The sequence below is a fragment of the Heteronotia binoei genome, chromosome 2 (genome assembly GCF_032191835.1).
Source record: "Heteronotia binoei isolate CCM8104 ecotype False Entrance Well chromosome 2, APGP_CSIRO_Hbin_v1, whole genome shotgun sequence".
Lineage (NCBI taxonomy): Eukaryota > Metazoa > Chordata > Lepidosauria > Squamata > Gekkonidae > Heteronotia > Heteronotia binoei.
Window position 1 is genome coordinate 174,757,234 of NC_083224.1, and position 24,659 is coordinate 174,781,892.

Consider the following 24,659-nt stretch of genomic DNA (forward strand, 5'->3'; position numbering starts at 1 on the left):
CAGTGCTTTAGGAAAATCTGTTTCCTTGAACAGCTCCTCTGTTCTCCCCTCCCCGGGGTCTTATTTGTAATTCCTCTTGCCTTTGCACAGGTCCCGTCCTTTACCAAAGCTGAAAGAATCTCGTTCCCATGAATCTTTGCTGAGCCCAGCTAGTGCTGTGGAGACATTGGATCTCGCCACCGAAGAGAAAGTCTTGGTCAAACCACTTCATAGCAGTATCCTCGGACAAGATTTCTGCTTTGAGGTAACACACACAAAAAACTCATTCCTTAGAAAAGAATTACACAGATTACTTAACCCACTTGGTCTGGTTCCTCATCTCATTCTTCCTGGGTTTCGTAATCAGGTGAGCAAATTGAGATGTACTGAAGCAAGGGCGTGGACTAGGTATTCACCAGCCAGTTTTAAAGCCCTGGGGGCCATTGGCATCAATCATTCAACAGGAAGAAATTTTGTCAGCTGTGTGGCGCTACCCCAACTGAAGATTACAATGAATGCCTTGAGAGAAAGAGAAAATATGGGAGGTGTAATCTGTTTGTGAGCCAGTTTCTGTTGGTGTAGGTGTATACCACTTCAGCACTGTACCAGGGTTGTGCAGATGTTTTGATCTCTGACAGATGAATTTGCAATGTGTTCCACGCCGCAGTCCAGCTGCTGACTTATATGTTTTGGTAGACCTCATTTGCTTATAATTTTCAAATGTTTTGCCACTGACCATTTATGTTCTTGACAATATTTATTTATGTGTAACTTGCATCTTCCTTCTCAACCCCAAATGAGGCTTAGAATAAAATAATGGCAAATTTATGTAAAATAATCCGTTACAGCTTCTAAAGCCTGTTAATTAAATAGCTACAACGGCAGCAACCTGGAAGGCAAATGTGCCTTACCAAGCTTCCAAAATGTTCCCAGAGAATTAACCTGACCAGCCTCTGTGGTAAGAGCACATTCCACAGTTGCACTTCTACCACTTCCACCACCAAGAAGCATGCAGAAGGGTCCTAGATGAATCCTTGCCATCTCTTAAGTGATTTCAGGTAGCAGGTGTAGAGAAGTGCTGGAAAAAGAAGACAGTACCAAGCAGTTTCATATGTTCATACAGTAATCTTGGCAGGTCTTTCTCATAGGCAGCTGCTCCTTTGGAGATTGTCCTCTTTAAAGTAAGCAAGCTTCCAGTGTGTGATGCTGTAGAGAGACCTTGAAAACTTCACAAATCTGCCTTTTGTTAACTGAAAAACAGATAAACAAGCTTCTTCTTTTTTGCTTGCTGACTGATATGCGATCATTTAGGGTCAGTTGTTACATAATCAGAAACATCTCTGTAACTATGCTAGCTTGCAATGTGCATTAAATGGTTTTTTTTAAAAAGCCAGGATTGTATGAGGCACCAATGGCCAATGCAAAATGCTGCGGAGGTGCCCTGCATCTTTGGTACTGAGAGAACTTCTTTGGAAGAAATATTAGATTTAATATTGCACAACATTGTTGCCTGTTGTGATATGTGTAGGTGTGGGCAAGGTTTTAAACAAGTGTGTGGAGGATAGGTCTTTTAATAGTGATAAGTCATGATCTCTAAACAGATCCTTCATGTTCAGAGGCAAAAACTCTGAATACCAGTTCTGGAGATCAACAACAGCAGAAAGTTTCAGCCTCTACACCATTCTGTGGAACAGTGTAATGGAACTGATAAGCCAGTTGCCTGATCCAGCACAGCTATTCTTATGTCTTACTTTACACAAAATTTTCTTCTTCCAGGCACATTTCTGCTGGATGTTTCAGTTGTTTGCTCTGTCAAATGTGTTATTTCCATCGGTGGTTGCACACCTATCATGGATGGTTCATGTTCTGTCATGCTCAGATTTAGTAACTGCTGTATTTCAATAATGGACACACGAAGCCATTCTTCCACATTTAGCTTGGCTATTTCAGAACCAGTCTTTCACATCTTTTCTGGAAGCATCAGAATAAGAACATAAGAGAAGCCATGTTAGATCAGGCCAATGGCCCATCCAGTCCAATATTCTGTGTCACACAGCGGCCAAATATATATATATATATATATATACACACACACACACACACACTGTGGCTAATAGCCACTGATGGACCTCTGCTCCATATTTTTATCTAACCCCCTCTTGAAGGTGGCCATGCTTGTGGCCGCCACCACCTCCTGTGGCAGTGAATTCCACATGTTAATCACCCTTTGGGTGAAGAAGTACTTCCTTTTATCCGTTTTAACCTGTCTGCTCAGCAATTTCATCGAATGCCCACGAGTTCTCGTATTGTGAGAAAGGGAGAAAAGTACTTCTTTCTCTACTTTCTCCATCCCATGCATTATCTTGTAAACCTCTATCATGTCACCCCTCAGTCGACGTTTCTCCAAGCTAAAGAGCCCTAAGCGTTTCAACCTTTCTTCATAGGGAAGGTGTTCCAGCCCTTTAATCATTCTAGTTGCCCTTTTCTGAACTTTCTCCAATGCTATAATATCCTTTTTGAGGTGCGGCGACAAGAACTGCACACAGTACTCCAAATGAGACCGCACCATCGATTTATACAGGGGCATTATGATACTGGCTGATTTGTTTTCAATTCCCTTCCTAATAATTCCCAGCATGGCGTTGGCCTTTTTTATTGCAAACGCACACTGCCTTGACATTTTCAGTGAATTATCTACCACGACCCCAAGATCTCTCTCTTGGTCAGTCTCTGCCAGTTCACACCCCATCAACTTGTATTTGTAGCTGGGATTCTTGGCCCCAATGTGCATTACTTTACACTTGGCCACATTGAACCGCATCTGCCACGTTGACGCCCACTCACCCAGCCTCAACAGATCCCTTTGGAGTTCCTCACAATCCTCTCTGGTTCTCACCACCCTGAACAATTTAGTGTCATCCGCAAATTTGGCCACTTCACTGCTCACTCCCAACTCTAAATCATTTATGAACAAGTTAAAGAGCATGGGACCCAGTACCGAGCCCTGCGGCACCCCACTGCTTACCGTCCTCCACTGCGAAGACTGCCCATTTATACTCACTCTCTGCTTCCTATTACTCAGCCAGTTTTTGATCCACAAGAGGACCTGTCCTTTTACTCCATGACTCTCAAGCTTTCTAAGGAGCCTTTGATGAGGAACTTTATCAAAAGCTTTCTGGAAGTCAAGGTAAACAACATCTATCGGGTCTCCTTTGTCCACAAGTTTGTTTACCCCCTCAAAGAAATGTAACAGGTTAGTGAGGCAAGATCTTCCCTTACAGAACCCATGCTGAGTCTTCCTCAATAACCTGTGTTCATCAATGTGCCTACTCATTCTGTCCTTGATAATGGTTTCTACCAACTTTCCCGGTATTGAAGTCAGACTGACTGGCCTGTAATTTCCTGGATCTCCTCTGGAACCCTTTTTAAAGATGGGGGTGACATTTGCTACCTTCCAGTCCTCAGAAACAGAGGCAGATTTCAATGAAAGATTACAGATTTTTGTTAGAAGATCCACAAGTTCAACTTTGAATATTCCTTTGGGAAGTTTTATTCTGGATGCTTCCTTTGAGTTCTGTTTGGCTGTTTCAGTTTTTTCATAGATGCTTCAAACCAGTCAAGGACATTAGATGCTTCAGAACCTCTTCTTCTGAGGTTCTCTATGGATGCTTCAAGCCATCCCTTCTTCAGAGGATTGTTCATGTCAGGTTCATTCTTCCTTTCCTTCCCCATCTTCGTTCCCATGATTTTTCTTGTACAGTTCTTTAGGTTCTGCATTCTGGAGAGGGCAACCCTGGTTGCCTAGCCCAAGGTGCCCTCCATCCGTGATAGGTGTACAACCATCGATGGAAATAACACATTTGATAGCGCAAACAACTAAAACATCCAGCAGAAACGTGCTTGAATGCAACAGTTTATAGCTCAGAGAAGATAATTCCGCATTTGAGGAGAATATGAGAAAAGGGCTGCAGTTACCCTCTGACGGGGAGCACGTCAAACTCCCTTTCACCATCTAGAAAGACCTGTGAAGCAAAACACCTTGAAACACCCAATCACGCCACAGCAAATAGGCTCATAAGACTTAGAACCAGAAAGTCCTGGATCATCCCCACTCAGTACATGAGAGATGAGCTTCCAGCATACGTACCAAAGATCTGAGAAGGAGCATCCAGACTGGCTTGAAGCCTCTATGAGAAGCCCTGAAGTGAAAGCGAGAGATCCTCTTTATGGAGGCTCAGGTCCCTACAGTTGCCAGGTCTGCTTTTTATCATCTTTGGCAGATCAGGCTGCTGATCCCCTATCTCTGCCCCCAGGACTTGGCTACAGTGACCCATGCAGTGGTCACTTCCAGACTGGATGACTGCAACTTGCTGTACACAGGTTTGCCCTTGAGGTTGATCTGGAAACCCCAGCTGGTGCAAAATGCAGCAGCACACCTGCTGACTGTGATGGAGCAAACAGTGAAAACTAAAATTTCTCTCTATAATTTATATCTATAGATTGTGAGGAAAGTATCACACTTTTGGGTTTGGGGAATAAAATCACTTTTGGGATTGGGAGTTGAAATGACCCCAAGGGAAACCAGTCTTTGCAAACTGAATTGTTGTGTATATAACACAGTAGCCGGGAGTTTTATGCTCCATCAAAGCTTCCCTTGTGCTTTTACCCACATGGAAAAGCTCAAACTGAACCGTATTGCAGTTTCGGAAATGGGGTCATTTTATACCCGTGCAAGACAAGACAGGACAAGTCTGCAGGCAACCTTTGAATCTCACATTTTCAGAACCTGAAGGAGCTGTTCAGCCTGGAACTTTAAATGACCCGTAGCTGTCTGTCCACTTAGCTGATTCTTTCCTTTTGTTGTGCTAAATCAAAGCTCAAGTTGAACTATGTTGCTAATTTGGAAAATGGAGTCATTCTATCCCCCCTGCAAGACAAGCCTGGAGATGTTTGGCAGGCATCCTTCGAATCTCACGTTTTCCAGACTTGAGGAGCCATTCAGCCTCTCTCTATACATGCCCCAGAGAGCCCAGTGTGCCATCATCTGCTGGTTGTCCCCAGCCCAAGAGACGTTCACTTAGCCTCAACCAAGAGCACGGCTTTCTCTGCTCTGGCCCCAGCCTGGTGGAACATGCTTCCGTCTGACAGTTCTGTTACAGTTCTGCAGAGCCTGTAAAGCAGAGCTGTTCCACCAGGCCTCTAGGTGAGGCGGTGGGCATCTACCAGTTGGCATCCCTGTGCATCTACCAGTTGGCATCCCTCAGGTACTAGAATACCGTCAAAAATTACATTGCTCAGTTATGGTCCAGCCATTTCCAGATCAAGGCATTAATACTACAACCAGCACAATGCCAACCCATGAGAGATATATTGTTAATTTAAATCGTTTTAACTTGTTTTTATCTGATATTTATTGTAAATTTTAAAATTGTTTTAATGTATTGATGTAACCTGCCCTGAGCCTGTTCACAGGAAGGGCAGAAAATAAATCTAAATAAATAAAAAAAGAGAGAGGAAATATCTATAGTCAGCCAATCCATAGCTGCTGTGTGGAAGTTTTTGAAAGTTAAAGGCACAAAAAATACAAAACAAAACCTTACAGTTCAGCCACAGAAGTAAAGATCTGCTGTTTCTTGCCTTAGAGATTACACTGGCAATTTGATTTCTTCAGAAGAAGCACTCCGGAATTATTATTACACAATTCACATCAGCACTCCATTAGTTTGCTTCCATCAGTGTCGAGTGAATATAATCAGTTCACACCTTGGTCAGCCTGCTCCACAGTGTGTGAAGTAGATGGGAAAAGAAAGCAGTCAATAGCTAGTGTTTCATACCTGGAAGCTGAAATGGTCACTTAATTCTGCTCCTCAGACTTCCTATTTTAGAATATCCAAGCAATAGGGAAAATGTTCCTCTGTCATGATAAGCGAAACAACTGCCTTGTTCTCATCTCTTGAGAATGTTAAAAGGGAGAAGGTTCTCAGATAAACACTAGAACAGAAATCCAGATTTGGTCATTATTCTTCTCTGGGACAAGCTGAGCCATCCCTGAGTTCTGTAACCCTCATATTGGATGTAGTTTTACTTTTAGATTTGTACTTTCATCTTCTACATTGTATTATTTCCTCTCTAACATTAGATTTCTGTTTCTTGGCAGGTTTCTGTATCCTAAACTGTTTCTTTTTCTGTTGTTGTCTGGTGCATGATCTATCATTTTGAAAATGTAAAAAAAAATTCCTCTTCTCCTAAGCATAATTCTAGTATTTTTGTTCCCTTTGGGCAAAAACTGATCTCAGTTGTTACATTTATCGCATTCCTAGTTGGTAACGTGATGTCTGGCATATTTACCACAAGTGTCAATTGTTAAATGATAGTATGTATTGCATAATGTAAAGGGGTTTTCCCTGTGTTTCTGCTGGGGGATGGTGTTCCCACCTAAAACTCCAAATATCCAATGAGTCTAAGGCAAGTTTAGAAGCTGTATCTAACACCTTGTGCTTTAAAGAATGAAACCATAAAAACATATGCAGCTAGGCAGTTCAGAATCAAAACATAGTGGCCTGTAGATAGAATACATTATTAAATGCCTTGTTACCTCCGTGATAGGGTTGCCAGGTCCTACCTGGCTGCCGGCAGGGGAGCTCCCTCATATGCGCTTTTCATGCATGGCATGATTATGTCACCTGGAAGTGACATAATCACGCTGGGACACCCTAGCATTTTGGTGTGAAACTCTATGGTGCTGTAGAGTTTTTTACCAAAATGCTAGCACATCCCTGTGCAATACACGTGGTGTGATTATGCCACTTCTGGGTGATGTAATCACAGAGGGTACCATCAGAGCTCTTCGGGGTGGGCTCCCCCTACCAGCCATTCCTATGCCAGTGGGTTGGAGACCCTAAGACTGGGAAAACCCCACCCCCAGCAGGAGGTTGGGAATCCTACTCTGTGAGCATAATACAACATGAAAAATACCACAGGCCTTTAAAAATCCTGTCAAATCGTCACAGAATTCTTCAGGTGAATTCCTATGGTGCCTACCTAGCATCTTGAAACACTGTGTAATGAACAAATGTGTCACATAAAAGCATACAATTTCATGTATCAGTTAGACCAGGCTTTACAGGGGCCCTGTTCTGTGAAGTCTCAAAACCGTACAGGGAGGAAGAAGTAAAATGTGCAGAGTTTCAAGAGTTTGAGGTGTGTTATTTGAGTGTCCTGTATCCTGCTGTTTACTGCTCACCACTTTCTAGTCTCCATTAGGAATGGTTATACAATCCTCCTGTACTAGGGTTGCCATCCTCCTGATGGGAACTGGAGACCTCCCTCTATTACAATTAATCTTTAGATACTAGAGATTGGTTTCCCTGGAGAAAATGGCTTTGGAGGGTGGATACTGTGGCATTCTACCCTGCTGAAGTCCCTCTCCTCCCCAGAACCCACCCTCTCCAGGCTTCACCATCAAAATCTCCAGAGCTGGCAACCTTATCCTGTCCTCTGCTGAATTTCTCCACAGATTTTAGGCCAGATCAGAAGTCAGTGTTGAAATCCATAGTTGTATTTCCAGAGTGCACCCTCAAAATCAAGCAAAAATTAAAGCCCTCCATGACTAATCTCTGTATGGCTAATTTTGAAGGTTTGTTTTAGAAAGCTGCAACTGCACTCCTACTAGTCTCTTTAATGCTAGCCCTTTCTGTGAAGTGCTAAAATGTTTTAAAATTTGGCACACAAAGGGGATTACTTTTGAAGGGGCTCTTTGTTTGTTTTTTGCATAGGAATGTTGTTGTTCTGTTGCACAAGTAGATACACAAAAAAATATTTTTATTTTCTTTCAGCTTCACTACTTTTAATGTATTTGCAAATGATAAAGAAAAAAAAATTCTTTGTGCAAAATCCATGATTAGTGTCCTGAAATTTTCCTTTCTTGCAAGAAGAAAACCAGAGTGGAGTTCACCGTGAAACTAAAAGAATGTGCTCCTCCCTGGTCTTCATCTATTCCCCCTGTTCTTTGTAAGAGAGGGGTTGAGGATTGCACTGTTACGTATGTTCTCAGTTTGTCTTGTTTAATACTGATGAGTAATTTAGAATTCTTGTTGTGAGATATTCAGGGTACCATGCTTATTCCTGGCTTATGCACCCTGTGTGGATCTTAACTTTTTGTTAACATGTCATAGGTAACTTACTCTAGTGGCAGTAAATGCTTCAGCTGTTCTTCTGCTGCTGAAAGAGACAAGTGGATGGAAAACCTACGAAGAGCAGTTCAGCCTAACAAGGTACTATACAAGGGGAAGTTCCAGGAAAATATCCAGTGGCAAAATGTACCCTGAGTAATTGCGTTTTTGATCAGTGATATATCAAACTCTTCCCCAGACAAGTCCACACATTTAATTAGGTTGATGGCATCAGTATAGCCAACCCAGGAGGAAAACTGCTTAATGGAACCAAATGATATTCTGTTCAACTTTATATGAAAGTTTAATAGATTAACCTTTTAAAACATGGGCTTTTGTCACCCATATCATTGTTTTACTGGGAAATGAGCTTGTGCAGATTACTTTTGAACTTTTTCATCTTAACAAAGAGTCCCATTGACCGACAAGCAGATGCTTATTGTATTTGAATTTTAGCCTATGCATTTCAAAAAATAATAATATTCTTAAATTAGAGCTTTATCAAAGTGAGTCAGTTATTCCATTAGTGGCCCTTTACTAATCCTCCTATTTTATCAATAATAAAGGTTTATCTTGCCCTCTGCTGGCTGGATGCATTTCAATGTTAGAAATGTCCTTAATCACCCTGACCATCTAAATAGAGAGAGGCAGTGTGACCCTGTTCATTCTCCTGACTATCTCAGTGGCCTTCAGGAAACTGACAGGCAGGAATTCTTGGCTGAGTTGGGAATAGGAGATGCTGTTTTGCGATCAGGGCCAGATTAAACCCTGTGGAGACCCCTAGGCAGTCAAAATATCAGGTGGTGGGACCTCACAATTATCTCAGAGTTGAAGCAGCCATCCCACCACCTGCAGCCCCTGCTGCAGCCTGCAGGCACCTTCTCAAAAGTCCCTTTGGCAAAACTGCAGAGGAGAGGCAGAGAGAGGCAAACTTGGTGATGATGCCAGCATCAGCCATACTAGGCAAATTGGGCAAAGAGCAGCTCAGTTGCTGGCTGCGCGTGCAGGCTGGAAGGGCTGCAAGCAGGGGGGGAATGGGGGGGAGCCAGCCTGGGGCCCCTAAAGGTGTGGGGGCTCTTAGGCCAGTGCCTACTTGGCCTAATTGTTAATCCAGCCCTGTTTACAATGACTCCATTCCTTCCTCAGGATAATTCCAGCAGGTGGTGCTGACAAATTACTGTTCCTCCCCATGCAAATAGTTTTGTTGGGTACCATTTTGTGTCCCATGATGTTTACCATCTACATGGAACCTCACATGGATGAGGTGGTTGTTGGGAGCATGATGTAAAATGCAGAGTTTGGGGATTTTTGCTCCTCTTTTCTGCATACATTCCTCCTGATATTCAAGAGATTCCCTCTTTTCTCATTGGACTGCTTTTCATTATCATCAGTGGGGCCAGGACTTGTAGTTATAGTATTATGTAACCAAAAAAAAATCAAAGTTCCATAGAAAAAAGGATAATTGTATGATAGGAATTTTGTTATTACAAAGAATCTTATATTGCCTGACCAGCACTGCTAAGCCAAACTAAATGGTTTTCTCCTCAGGATAACTGCCTTCGAGCTGAGAATATACTGCGTCTTTGGATCATTGAAGCCAAGGATTTGGCCCCCAAGAAGAAGTACTTTTGTGAATTGTGCCTGGACGATACTTTATTTGCCCGCACTACAAGAAAAACAAGAGCTGACAATATCTTCTGGGGGGAGCACTTTGAATTCTCAGGACTTCCATCGATACTCAGCATCACTGTCCATATCTACAAGGATGTTGAGAAGAAAAAGAAAAAGGACAAAAACAACTACGTTGGTCTAGTCAACATCCCTGTGGCCAGCGTGACTGGCCGCCAATTTGTGGAAAAGTGGTACCCCATCAGCACACCTACTCCCAATAAAGGCAAGTCCGGAGGGCCTTCCATCCGGATCAAATCTCGATACCAGACCATCATCATCCTGCCCATGGAGCAATACAAGGAGTTTGCTGAATTTGTCACTAACAATTACACTTTGTTGTGCACTGTGCTGGAGCCAGTGATCAGTGTTCGGAACAAAGAGGAAATGGCCTGCGCTTTGGTGCACATTCTTCAGAGCACTGGCAGAGCCAAGGTAAGCACAAGTGTTACTCCTGAATTGGCACACTGCTGGGAGATTATGGAGGTTGGGTTCTCACTGTGGTGTTGTTAATGAGAATCCTTGTCTACAGATGCCAAAGAAATCGTACAAAAGGCATGGGTTAAAAGAACATTAATTTAATGTATAATTTGTAAAATGGGGAAAAAAGTATGAGTATGCAAAGGCATCTGCTTGGATAAGCATCTACTGTTATAAAAACGGTTAGTTAAAGTGCTCATTATATGAATATAGTATATAGCTAGCCCTGGTTATTTGGGCCATTTGTAAACCACAGTTTGAGAGTAGGGGTAATGTATGTGGCGTTAACCCTGCGAGATGACTTAGCCAGAAACCAGTGACTTGCTGAAGGCCATCCTGTGAGAGAGTTTATGGTAGAGCAAGGTTCAGTATCACCTCCTGAGGATCAGTTTCCTTTCCTTCTTCCTTCTGGGTCTTTACTAAATCTAGATTGCTTGCTATAAATACCTTTGCTTCTCTGTCTTCTGATAAACAGCTACTGAGAGAGACATTTCTGAGAATCTAGGTTTTGCTTGTAGAGAGAAGAATGTGCAGATCTATGGTGTTTGTGGCTGTGCTCAAAACCTGTTTCTCCCCGATGGAAGTAGCTTTATGATGCTTTTAAGAAGTTGACAACCCCCGAGTGATGGACAGGGCAAATGAGTTTATTCTACATGCCTGGTTTTCAAGCACATTGCCTTCAAAGAATTATTTCTACATTTACTGGTCTCTTCAGGAACCCCTCAATAATCAAGGGTATTCTGTGAGAAGTTACAGGGTGCTGGAAGCAGCGCCCACGGATCACTTAGCAGACTTGTTGGTTTTTGTTGTTGTTCTGCATGAACCTGAGAGTATACCATAGAATGTCTCCAGTGCCCCTCCATGGTACACATTGGAAGGAAAACTGAGTAGTTGTGAGGAAGTGCATTCACCACTGCTTACTTTCTCACTGAGGAGTCCTTGAGGTGCTTCGGAAAAGCTTCCCCTGAACACATTTGAAAACCACTTTTCTATAAAAACAATCATGTGCTATCACTAGATAGGGTATTTTGCTGACCATACAGGATTGGAATTACTTGGACCGTTGCTTTTTTCTGATTAATAGCTTGTACTTTTTGTGTTATATTCATCTATAACATCTCAGGGAAGTGTTCTCACTGAAGCAGACCATTTCAGCTGTATGTGTCAAGTTGTATTGCTGACAGCAACACTTTTAATAGGTAGGCTCTGTCCTTTGCCAGTGGCTCAGGGTTATAAGCATTATTATCCAGGGAGTTCTCCTCTATGTGCTGACTGAGAACCAGCATGGTGTACTGTTAAAGTTGGCAATCTAGGACAGGGGATTCCAACGTCCTTTCCAACTGCTGCTCTGTGTTCTGTTTTCCAAGCAAGCGTTTTAGTGACTGAGGACACGTATTACGGTTCTGTTAGTTGAACATACATACCATTGCGCCTGCCAATATTTTTCTGGGAGTCTGCTGAGTGTTTTTAGAAAATGGGTTGGGCTAGGTGGGTTTCTGCCCAGTAGGATTTTTGATGGCCCATTAGAGAAATGATTAACTGTGCCAATTAAAATAGCATTTCACGGACAGCTGCCACTGGGAAAGAGGAATCAGAGAGAATAAATTCAGTGCTATAGTGTTAGATTTATTCTCTCTCTGACTCCTCTTTCCCAGTGTATTTTTAAAATTTACTTCTCTTGTCCCCTGCACTTGGGCTTCCTCTGTGTGTATGGTTGGCTTCAGCTCCCACAGTGGCCATTTTGTGGACTGCCTCCCACTGTGGCCATTTTGTGATTGCACCCACCATTCTGTGTCAGAATTCCAAAGGTGCCGACAGGCTCAAAAAAGTTGAGGACCCCAGCTCTGGGATATGGTAGACGAGATTTCAGATCCTAGCTTTGCTGCAGATGCTTACTGAGTGACCTTTGGCAGACTTCTCTCTCAGTCTAACCTACTTCACAGGGTTGTAGTTGTCTTGTGACAGTAAACTGGAGGAAGAGACAAACATGTTGCAAGCTGCTTTGTGTCCCCACTGCAAAGAAGAGAAGGGTCTAAATAAATAAATGGGGAGAACACAGAGAAAGAGAGATGTCCTTTCCAACTGCTGCTCTGTGTTGTGCTTTCCAAGCCAGCATTTTAGTGACTGAGGACATGTATTATGGCTCTGCTAGTTGAACATATGTACCAGCGTAATATCAGAAATCCTGGCAGTGTGGCTTATTTTTTTGTTGTTGCTAGAGAAAGAATAAGCTGGTTATCTACCAAACCTATTAAAAAAGTGTCATCAGGATCTGAAACAAAAGTGTGTCTTGTTCCTTAGATCTGTTGTGTTTCTTTTGCACCAGGCACTGTTTGCTTCTAATTTTTCTTCTGGGGTTTGTTGTTGCTGACTGAAGCGTCTCCTGATCATCCTACTGCCTGACGCTGTACAATATTTCTTTTTGGTTGAAATATCTTCTCTTCCTACCTAACTTTTCCCCTTCAGGACTTTTTGACTGATCTGGTGATGTCTGAGGTGGATCGCTGTGGGGAGCACGATGTGCTGATCTTCAGGGAGAACACACTTGCCACCAAAGCCATTGAGGAATATCTCAAGCTGGTTGGACAGAAGTACCTGCAGGATGCCCTTGGTATGGCAGTGCTGGCCTCTCCTTTCTTGTTCTGGGTGACTTTTGCAGAAATTAGAAAGCATATCTGCACAGTGGGTTCACAGACATTCTTTTTAATTCCAGCTTGGTTCATCCACTGACACAGCATTTGTGTCTGTTCATCAGCTGCTTCCCCAGACCCAGATAGCTCAGGCTAGTCCATTTCATCAAATCTAGTGAAGCTAAGCAGAGTCAGCCCTGGTTAGTATTTGGATGGAAGAGCACCAAAGAAATCCAAGATCATTACACAGAGGCAGACAATGGGAAACCACCTCTGGATGTCTTTTGCCTTGGAAACCCTATGAGGTCATCATAAGTCAGTTGTGACTTGACAGCCAAAAACAAATGAACAAAAAAAGCTGCTTCCAGTGTTATATTACTGCCAGAGAAAGCTACAGTGGGCATTCTGCCAGTGCTGCTCCAATAATGTCAGATTTCACAGGTTGTGTGGATGGAGCCTAAAGTGAGACTTCCTTCCCTTAATAGTAACTCTCCTTAGAAGCTGGTTGTTTGTGGGTGGGGGGGAGTCCCTTAATGAAATCCATAAGCCTCACCCTGACTCCTATCGATTTTAGTGGCTCCTGGTTTTATAAATCACACTCACAGCTTTGTTCTTAGAGGATGATATATAAACTATCCATTTAGAATATATTCTGGTGTTGAAAAAGTTTCAGTGTCCGCATACACAGCCTCTCCCTTGGCTTCTTTTACTTCCAGCCTGGCCTTATCCAGCTCCCATTGTGCTACCAATCAGTCCTCTAATGCTCTATACATGCTTGAAACATGGACTCTCCTGGCCAGTGGTGTGGTTACAGCTCTGGCTCCTTCTCCTCCAGTCAAATGGCTCTGATGTTACATGAGTTCTGTAATGTGTTTGCACCTCACTGGGTCCCATGCCCCTGCTTAGGTGTTAAAAGTACATCCTGGGTCTGAGCAGGCTGAAAACCACTATCCTAAGTGGTGACTCCAAGGGTAGAGCTTGAGACGTCACACATCATGGAATCACAGCCCATTAAAAGAACACAACCTAGTGTTTCATGAATTTGATCAGTTCTGCTGAAAAGACAGTCCATAAATGGAAGGCAGCAATACCAACCATGGAGGCTTTGGAAATAAAGCCAACGTGGCATGTATCACATTTTATTCAGTTGTATTTTATTGTACCTTTTCCATCTGCTCTGTTGAATTACATGTGTTTTTTCTTTATTGCTTCTTTCGAATATTTTTTTCTTTATTGCTTCTTCTAGTAGTTATTCTAGTAACGTTCCCAATTACTTTATTTCATGTTCTCAGAATGTTTCTTTGTTACTTTAATTACCTGATTTCAGCAGTAAAGTTCTCTGTTGAGCAGAAGGCAGTTCATCGCAAGTAAGCGTTTGATTAAGAATAATCCCAATAAGATCAAAAGCCATGATTAGGTTATAGCGTAAATGATCCTACAGAGTAGATTCAGTTGCCACTGAAGACTTTCCATTATTTATGCTCTGTAAGTTGGGAGCCAGTTTGGGCCAAACATTACAGTTCAAAACAAAGACAGAGAACTTGGACTTCTGATTTGAAGAATCCAAAGTAAGTGTTCAAATATTATTTGCAAGTTGTTGGCAGCACAATTGAAATTTTCACAAAATGTGTACTTTTTGGACATATTTTGTCAAGCTGCAACAGTAGTTTTGAACTTAAATGTGGTGGTTAGGGTGGGGAAGAGAGAGGGAGTGGGGCACAGAGATGGGAAAATGACTTGTGATATAAGATGCTATGATGGACCCCCGGACGCTTCCCCACTATCAAGTAGATTTTCCCGCCAAAAATTAGTTCCAGACTATGACTGATCAACTCCAAGTAGTGTGGGCTTGGTTATTGTTTTAAAAGTCTGTCTGTCCCACCCCACCATGAAGATCTAATTTGTCTTTTAGCCCAGCCCAGGAACTTGATGAGATAAGCAGGAGCCCTCTTGTTTTTCCCTTTCAGATGCCACTTGAGTAGTTAAAACATCCAAAGAGAAATGATGATTATATTTAACAGGAAGGGAATGAATAGGTGCAGTCAGGGTTGGAAATGCTGCAGTAAAAATCATTGTTAATACAGATTATACTGCTTTTAACAATCAATAGTGTTGAAGCTTATTTTCATGTATTCTTGGATCTTAACAGTGAGAGGCGTTTGAGTATTTTAGTTACAGTTACAATGCTTCTTCATATGGTTTCCTATCACTCTTCAGGTTTCCTGGAGACTGTATCTTTATTTGTGTACCGAAACTCTTCCCCTTTTGGAAACCACAGCTTCAGTATCTCAAGGGGTCTAAATCCAATTCCCTTCACGACAGACCAGGGGTCTCCTCAGAGCCAAACCCCCTGAGTAACTGGGCAAGAATTATTCTTCCTCTCCTCAGAAGATATAACTCTTTTCTTTTGGCCTGAATGAGAGTTTCGCCCTTGCCACAAACTCAGTCCCAGTTCTGGTGTCTGTGTAAAATGGACTTCAGTTTAGGCTGACTTGTAAATGTTCTGTTCTGATATTGAATTCCTCCTCAGAATTGATAGAGAACAGTTAAGGCAGGGAGTCGTTTCCTTTCACTCCAAAGGTAAACCTGTCTGAAGTCTGTGTCAGACTCACTGACTCCAACAGATTCTGTCAGAAGCTGACTGACTGACTGTCAGACTTACCAAAGACCAACTGGCTGAAAAACTTAAAAAAAAAAAAAAGATGCCCTCAGCTAATCATATAGTTCTCCTTAGAGTAAGACGGGAAGGAGCAGTCTGTCACTCAAGCTCTCCATTCCTGTGAATAGTTCTCTTAAATTGCTGCACTAGGGAACCTCTTGTTGAGGGCAATGCATCACAAATGTTAATCAGCCTCCATCTCCTGGAAATTTCAGGATCTGGGTTTTCTGTTCAGGAGAAATTGCCAAGATTGTACTCAGATCTTCTGAAACCTAGAAACTTGCTCATGTTCTCAAAGCACTCATCAGATTTTTCTGCACACCAAATTAATTGCATAAGAGCAACAACCAATGGTTTTAGAAGGTTATATGTCTGCTTAGAGTGGCACTATTTCTGAGGCTGGCTAATTAAGTGAAAAGTATGCACAGTTTCAGAAGCAATTCTGTGCTAACCGAAACATGCCTGTGTAAGGAGCAGTTGAGAAATTTCTGCTACATGTGAACGCTTCAGAGAAAATTCCCAATAGCTGGACACTTTGCTCTAGGAGATGGGGAGACGGAATTGTGCAGCAAATGGGATTGTACCAATGATGCCGCATCAGCTCCAGTGCAAACCCAGAAGCAAACACCATCGCAACCTCACAATGTCATATTTGTCCCCTGTTTTTCTTCCACTACTTCCTGAAGTAAGAACAGCGAGGCCCTGGGTAGCAGACCTACTCTGCTTCCAGCTGACCCCCCTCTGTTATTGATATGCTCCTAGATCAGTTCCTAGAAGCAGCAATGTGCAGGGGATGATATGGGAGGGGTTGACAAGGGGACTGTTGCTCAGCACCAGCCTCTGTCGCAAAGGAATGGGCAAGGGAAGATTCTCCACCCAAATGGAGCATTGTGTAACTGGTTATCTTCATTACTGGCCAGGGAGATGAGATTGTTGCTTCCTTTGTTGAAGCAGATCTTGGCAAGCATTAATGATTTGGCTTGCCTTGGTCAGCCTTGGGCCTCAAGTCAATATGAGGATATGGTAGTGCTGTCATATGATACTGCGAAATGATTGCAGATGTCCAGGAAGACTGAGACTGCAGCAACATGCCAACAAGACTTTCTTCTGATTTGCCTCTGTCTTTTTGCCCAACTTAAGGTGAATTTATCAAGGCGCTGTATGAGTCGGACGAGAACTGCGAAGTGGATCCTAGCAAAAGTTCGCCCAGCGAGCTGGCTGATAACCAGGCCAACCTCAAAATGTGTTGCGAGTTGGCCTTCTGCAAAATCATCAACTCCTATTGGTGAGTGGAGGGGGAGAGGTTATGCCTCAAATGGTGGGTTGTGCGTTGGAAGTGTTTCTCTGAGGAAGGCAAAATTGCCCTTCCCCTTTCTTTAATAAAACAAGGAACATTTCCACCAGTACATTCATTTTACCCGATTCCACAGGTGCAATCCACCCAAATACTCTGCACAAGTGAAATTAATTCACATCTCAGTGAATTGTGTCTGATGAGCATCAGTACAAGCTAATTGAATTGAGATGGGCTAACTTTAGAGGACAGATGGAACTGTAGTTTGTAGCCAGACCTCTGATTGGATTTATGAAAGGAGAACTAAGCTGACTAGATAAATTTTGTCCATTGATGAAGGAAGAAAAATGGGTTTCCTGTACCAAATCGATTGCACAAGGAAATTCAGAACTTATTGTTTGGCCAAGGATCTAACAAGCCTAACCAATCAGGTAGACAAGAAAGCCAGTTTCTGGGCTGTATATCCTCATCATGCTGCAATGTGGCCAAGAAACAGAATAAAGTTAGAGTCCGGTGGCACCCTTAAGGCAGGCGAAGTTTTATTCAAGGTATGTGCCTTTGTGTGCATGCACACTTCCTCAGATACATTGAAATCAAACAGTTCGTATATAGAGACAGATGCCTCTAGATTGGTGAAACAGAACCTGAATTCTGGCTGCACAGGTGGAAGGATGTGGCAATTTTCAGTCTTCCCATATAAATGAATGAGCATGTGATCCCAAAGGAAAAAGGCAAAGTGCTGCACTTGAGGGACACTAAAAGGATGAGATTCCAAAGGATAGTCTATAATTTTTGGCCTGAATCGCAGAACTTAGAAGGTGCCCAACCTCAAAGGAAAAACAATGATACTTGATGCATATTCTGATTTTTCTCATTGCTCCTCTTTTTAAGGCTTCTGTGTTCCATTTGCTTTTGTTCTTTTTATTATATATTTGTTGAAGTCAAGAAAAAAGCTACCTTTTTAAAGGCTTCAGTACATCAGTGTGTGGTTAGTGACATTTTTGCCAAGTGAAACCAATAACTTAGCTGAAGTTGTTCTTTCAGATGTATTTCCTTGGTGGATTGTAATAATCCACCCTTCAGATACAGTAGCATAGATCAGTGCAGCCCAATCAGCTGATTCTAGGATCTAGGAGACAGAAATAATCTCCAAGCCATCCAGGTGTAATTACAAGATGGTGTTTTATTGTTTTAGTAAAACACCTGTTTGTTAGCAACACTGGGTTTAAAAGTATCTCCCAAGCTCTTTGTGCAATCTGTAAAAAACAGGGCTACTGCAGAGCTGGTAACACAGTTTCATCCAAATTATTTTCCCACTAGCATTACCTCTGTTTCATCTGAATTCAACTTCAGGTCCTTCCTTATATGCCAGCTGACCGCAACATCCAAGCAGTGGCCTAGGATTGTCAGTAACGGAGGGGAAAGTATAACATGCATTCTCCCCTTTGTCATTATTTGACATTCTGCATGCACACAAACAAAATAAATATATGTGGCTCAGACAAGTATGCCATGTATATATGATGTTTCAAGTAACTATAAGGAGCATTGGGGATGAGAAGAACCAAGGGGAAGAAAAATCTTGAAAATTAACTGAACATTTTTATTAAAACCAGAACTTTATTCTATATTCAGAGATTTTTAAAATATATATATTTTAAAATATATATATATATTAAAATATATATATATATTTTAAAATATATATATATATTAAAATATATATATATATTTTAATATATATATATATATATATATATATATATATATATATATATATATATATATATATATATATATATATATAGCAAATAAGTCTAGGAATGCTTACCTACAAACAATTTACTTGCCTGTCTGCCTACAAGGATCTGTTAGATAGATGAAGATGATATTGGATTTATATCCCGCCCTCCACTCCGAAGAGTCTCAGAGCGGCTCACAATCTCCTATATCTTCTCCCCCCACAACAGGCATCCTGTGAGGTGGGTGGGGCTGGAGAGGGCTCTTACAGCAGCTGCCCTTTCAAGGACAACCTCTGCCAGAGCTATGGCTGACCCAAGGCCATGCTAGCAGGTGCAAGTGGAGGAGTGGGGGATCAAACCCAGTTCTTCCCAGATAAGAGTCCATGCACTTAACCACTATACCACAAATGTTAAGGATTTGTGAGTAAAGCAACTTTAGTACTTCCCTTGCCTAGCCACCTGAAAGCGTTTCCTGCTTATTATGGGTGACTAGGGTAGTGCATCACATTGATGTGTGTGTGCATGTGCATGAGAAAGAGATAAAAACAAAAAAAATACCCATTGATATTTTGAATGATTGTGTTGGGAAAGCTAACACAAGTGACATTTCAACCCAAAGCTCTCTTTCTTCCCTATCAGAAATTGTTACAGCAGTGCTTAGTCTTCCCCCTCCCCATGCCTGCACAAACTTCTCTTTCAGAATGACCCCCTACCAATCTCAGTGGCAGGTTTATCCTATGCTGTGGTTCCTAATTAAGAGTTTGCATGGTTCAGCTTGCCCATATTTCATGCCCTTGTTATTTCATTGATTTTTTTTTTTGCAGTGTCTTTCCTCGGGAGCTGAAAGAGGTGTTTGCATCGTGGAAGCAGCAGTGCCTCAACAGGGGGAAGCAGGATATCAGCGAGCGCCTGATCAGTGCCTCGCTTTTCCTCCGTTTCCTCTGTCCAGCTATCATGTCTCCGAGTCTCTTTAACCTCATGCAGGAGTACCCTGATGACCGTACCTCTCGGACTCTCACCCTGATTGCAAAGGTTATCCAAAACCTGGCCAACTTCACAAGGTGAAATGTCATGAGATCAAACCAAAAGTAGTTAAGGGATATCTACGTCATGGTTGGGGGTGGGCTATCCTTACACACAAGCGCCGTGATGGAGGTAGCTAGAACACAAAGTTGACCCACTTCTTCTCCTCCAAAATATTTTGGGATTTGTGTGTTCATGCAGAATAAAATGGGAGTCTGGCAGCACCTTAGTCTTAACAAAATTTATTCCAGCCATACTCCTTGCTTCCAGAGCTGGATTAACAATTAGGCCAAATAGGCACTGGCCTATGGGCCCCCATGCCTTTAAAGGCTCTGGGCTGGCTCCCCGCCCCCAGTTTCCCCCCTGCTTGCAGCCCTCCCACCCTGCACATGCAGCCAGCAACTGAGCTGCTCTTTGCCCGACTTGCCAAGTGTGGCTGCTGCTGGCATTGTCACCAGGTTTGCCTCTCCCCTGCAGCTTAGTAAAAGTGGCTTTTTTAAGAAAGTGCCTGCAGCAGGGGCAGTGGGTAGTGGGGTGGGCAGTCAAGACTGAGATAATTTGCGAGAAGGCCCCCAAGATTTCAGCTGCCTAGGGGCCTCCACAGGGTTTAATCCGGCACTGCTTTCTTCTGATGACTGTGTGCATAGTGACACTACAATTAAAACTGCTTTGTACCAGTTGAAGGAGGACAAATTTCCCAGCATTGGTTCATTTCTCTGCTAATATTTGCATGCGTTAGTTGTCCCTCACAATTGTCAATAGGACTCAGGATGGGCCATTCAGATAAGTGCAGACTTAAATTTCAAAGGGATCCATTATGTTGTATGGGACAAAGTAGAAGGATAGCATTCTGGGACAAAGTTCAACCTCTCGCTGCCCCCACTCACTGAGTCAGGAGGCCAGTGTAGCTCCAACTTGTGGTGTCCCTGAGTATTACTTTGCTTCTTATAACCAATCCCTTATTTTTTGCCATAGGAGTGATTATTGGGGTGCTGCATTTGTAGATGTTGTTGCATTCCCAAAGGAATGACTGCAGTATTTTGGCTTTCCCCTCTGAAGTCACACTGTCTGGTCTTCCTAACAGGTCTTTTGTGATCTGTGGGGGAATAACTGACAAGCAACTCTATTCTGAGGACAAAGCAGTTGCCTCATCATAGCTTTCATGTCCATGAGCAGTGGGGGAGGAAGGCCCACAATGCCATATGATAAAAACAAAACCAAAGCAGCACCAAAAGGAGCAGGTGTTACCCTGCTTGCTGCTAGCATGGGTAGATGTTGGTAGCCCCTGGAGACAGGGAGTGACCACCCAGAATATCCTGAAGTCTGTCTTGTCTGTTGAGAGTGTTTTTCCATCTAGGAAGCAACTTTGTGATGGAGAGTAATCTTTAAGGGTTTCCAAAGGATTCTAGGAAATATTCTGAAGAGTAAAAAGGAGGAAGATGAATATACAATTCTAGTTTCTTCTGCGGACGTTTTTCAAGAATATCCATTTGCCATATTTTGTGCATCCCAACAGATAAAGCAAACCTTTTTTTAAAAAAAATCATTGACTTCAGCAGTGTTAAAATAGATTAATTTTGTTACCAAGCAGATTGTCAGCTAGGCTTTTGAATTCTGAGTTGCTGATTATCATTGCATGTGGTTTTTCAGCACTTCAATACTAAAAAGATCATTAACACACTGACGTTTCTGTCTGGTTTGCTGCAAAAGCTTCAAACTCAGAGAACTGTATCACATCACCTTGAACTCTCTCTAAAGCATACAGTTTCCAGACAAGGGGTAAACAAAGAACATGCCAGGCAGTCAACAGTAATATTTGTCTTTTAATAAAACAAAGTGAGAAATTCATCAGTTATTCTCATCTCCAAAAGTTAACTGCCCCAATAGTGACTCTTTTTTTTTTCTCCCCTCCCCTAAAGATTTGGAAACAAAGAAGAATATATTACATTTATGAATGAATTTCTGGAACATGAGTGGGGAGGCATGAAACGCTTCCTGGTGGAAATTTCAAATGTGGACACCATCTCCAGCACGCCAGGATTCGAAGGCTACATAGATCTGGGGAGGGAGATTGCCATCTTGCATTCCCTATTGTGGGAAGTGGTGTGCCAACTAGATAAGGTAATCCAGGCTGGAGGGCTGAAAGGGGCGGCTGGATTGGAGATAGTCTCTTGGCAACAGTAAACTTTAGTGTGAAATATGCAGGGAGTGTCAGCAAGCTGCTTCACAAAATGTTTCTCAACTTAGCACTTTAAACAAAAAGGGTACTTGACTGTCAGGTCAGACTTCATTTTCTGCATGACTACTGATCCCAAGCCTCCTTTTCTGAGGTGTCCAACAGGATCAACAAGGAGGCCTGAGCAGCATGTATTGATTTCCCTTCTTTCAGCCTCTGAACACACTTTTTAAAAAAAAATTATCTGCAAAAATTCTTATTGAATAGCTTGTGGTGTTTTTGGTTTGACCTCCCTTTTGGTTTGAGCTTCTTCTATATACCTTGGATTTGGAGAACCTGCGTCCTTAGATGGTTCCCAACATTATTATTAAGGCTGATCAGGGAAAGGAGGTTAACAGAGGGAGGTTGAAGGATGGGGAAGGGAATGCACAGTCTATATTTAAGAAACTGGAAAATACTACCAGGCTAAAGGTACACGTCAAGCAACAGTGCTATTAACATGTTAATGTGGCTGTGTTGCTTTCAGAGGCTAATTCACATAACAGTTCCAAGGTTTTATGCACTGTGTTGCTGCCCATAATTCTCTGTGATTATATCAGTCCAGCTAGATTTTTCCTTGCAAGGAATTGATTGTCGAGTAATGGTTGGGTGGGTGGGTGGTAGTGGGAATGGTGCTTATTATTCTTTGTTTGCAAATGTCCTTTAATTTCCTCTTTGCACACTGTATAAGTAATTCTGTGCAGGAACATAACTTTGCATCTTTCGGTTTGAGCTGATTGTGGATCCCCCAGTCCTTTTCACGTACTCCTGGTCAAATTTTGGTTAGAAGGGTTGGCTGCCCCCCTAAGGACAGTCAAATGGCTGCATGCCTTAACGTACCCTAGCCCCCCTTTATGAGGCTACTTAAAGCAGAAGAGTGGTCTTGGTTGAGAATGAAAAAGCAGCCTGCCAGGGAGTTGTATTGAAAACCAAAATGGCCCATAAATTAAACTGAGAGGTAGGATACCATGATGTGTGCTTCCTTCCCCAAGGAGTGATGGTGGTGAATATAGGCTGACGGGAAGAGAATTAAGCGTAAAAAACACTTTGTTTTGTGGCTTCACTGTAAGCAAAGAAACAAGGCTGGATAGCTGGGAATCACTTGAGGTTAAAAGAAGTATGAAGCACATCTCTTATTATAGATCATTTTTAAGGGTAGCAGTAGCTTTAGTTGTGGTGACCTGAAGAGTTCTTCCTTTGACCTAAGGGTGTTGATTATGGCAAGCGTTTTGCAAAGAAGTCTTATTCTATAAAGAAGGAATTGTAAGCAAAGATGGAAGAAAAGGCCCACAATGTCCTTGGTCAATATTGTCTTGGAGATGAGTTTTCCAGTATGAATGGTCTTCTTCCTGTCTCCCTTTGGTCAGAAATTCCAGCAATTAATGGTTTCAAAGGCTTTATGTAGAGCAAATCAATGATAGCTGAAAGCACTGACATCCCGGATCCAATCTGGGGAAGTTGTTTTAGCCATGCTCTGTTTTCGGGTCACTTAATGGTGAGGATGCAGAAAGCCTTGCCAGTCCCTGAAGCTGTATCGTAAAGGGGCATGACCAAAAGCCTTTTACATCAAGGATCTGACCACTCAGCACAACTCTGCTTGTTTCCCAAGAGCAGGAAAATGGCCACAGTGGGTGTTGTACAGTTCCCAGTAGCTTTGTAAATAATAAAGGTATGGTGTTCCATACAGGATGGGGAAGGAGGAGGAAGATTAATTGAGTCTCATCAAATTACTAATCAGGATCAGGCAGGTTCTTTCATTATCACGTTAGTAATAAAGGAAATATTAAAGTTGTAAAAAAGTTAACTAATCAGCAAAAGCTGGTTGAAATAGCCACACATAAATGCATGCATGAACGCACACAAAGCACTTCTTGTGCTTTCTTTCAGTTCCCTCACAGATCCCATGAACGCCAGTCTCCCTGTGTGTCAGCATGCATTTCCCTGACTACACGTCTGTTTTGTTGGGAGTTGGGGGAGGGGTTTCCTTGAAGGCAGATGACTGTGTAGTTCTCTGAATTTTTAAAATTAGCTAGCTATTATATATAGTCTTTTTGTTGTCCCCACCCCCCTGCCTTGATCCTACCATCCCCACCCTTGAATGCAGTTTGCTTTGCATGACAGTTTTGCATTGGAATGGCATGAGTTTGTTTGGGGTTTTTTGTTTTGTTTTATTGAGCATGATCTTTTTATTTTGGGGGGTCACTTTTTAATTTCTATTTCCTTTTCTTTCCTCGATGTCTGCTGCACCCTGTTTCGTCTTCTCCATCCGCCCGGTCGTCGTGGTTCTGCTGCTCCATCACAATGCATTGTGATCCTGCCATACACACATACACACACAAAAATGCCCCACCACATTCTTTTCCTTCCAACCTCCACTGTTCCACCCACATTCATCATCGTTTTTATTTTTTAAAAAAACCAAAACTTTCACAATCAAACCCCCAAAACAACCTGAAATGGTGGCTGGCACGGTGCTTATTGTCGAATCAGGGTGAAAATTCCTTCCTACAGGCGACGGTTGAAAAACTCGGGCCTCTGCCGCGGATCCTTTCGGACATCGCAAAAGCTGTGTCAAACCCTATTCCAATACAACAGCAATTGAGGCGGCTGACAGAGCATAGTTCAAGCCCAAATGTGAGCCTGTCTTCAGGACTGCAGAAAATATTCGAGGACCCCACTGACAGGTACGTAGTACTGGCTGTGGCTATGTGGTACAAGGGAGAAGAGCTATACACATCAGAACTGAAACCTGCTAAAATCCTTGATAACAAGGTTGACTGTCTTCTGTACAAGACCTT

At 42.4% G+C, this 24,659-nt stretch overlaps 1 protein-coding gene across 8 annotated transcripts in view; it reads left to right on the forward strand.

The window, feature by feature from the left end:
• Positions 1-24,659, forward strand: part of RASAL2 (RAS protein activator like 2) — a 280,988-nt gene that overhangs the window by 243,828 nt on the left and 12,501 nt on the right. For 6 of the 8 annotated variants that reach the window (XM_060232488.1, XM_060232486.1, XM_060232485.1 and 3 more), the window contains 8 exons: positions 91-244; positions 8,154-8,252; positions 9,699-10,253; positions 12,765-12,909; positions 16,728-16,872; positions 19,448-19,684; positions 21,566-21,767; positions 24,352-24,545. In XM_060232488.1, coding sequence (XP_060088471.1) covers positions 91-244; positions 8,154-8,252; positions 9,699-10,253; positions 12,765-12,909; positions 16,728-16,872; positions 19,448-19,684; positions 21,566-21,767; positions 24,352-24,545 — 1,731 coding nt within the window. The remainder of the gene's footprint in view (positions 1-90; positions 245-8,153; positions 8,253-9,698; positions 10,254-12,764; positions 12,910-16,727; positions 16,873-19,447; positions 19,685-21,565; positions 21,768-24,351; positions 24,546-24,659) is intronic. The other 2 variants (XM_060232492.1, XM_060232487.1) reach the window with 1 other exon arrangement.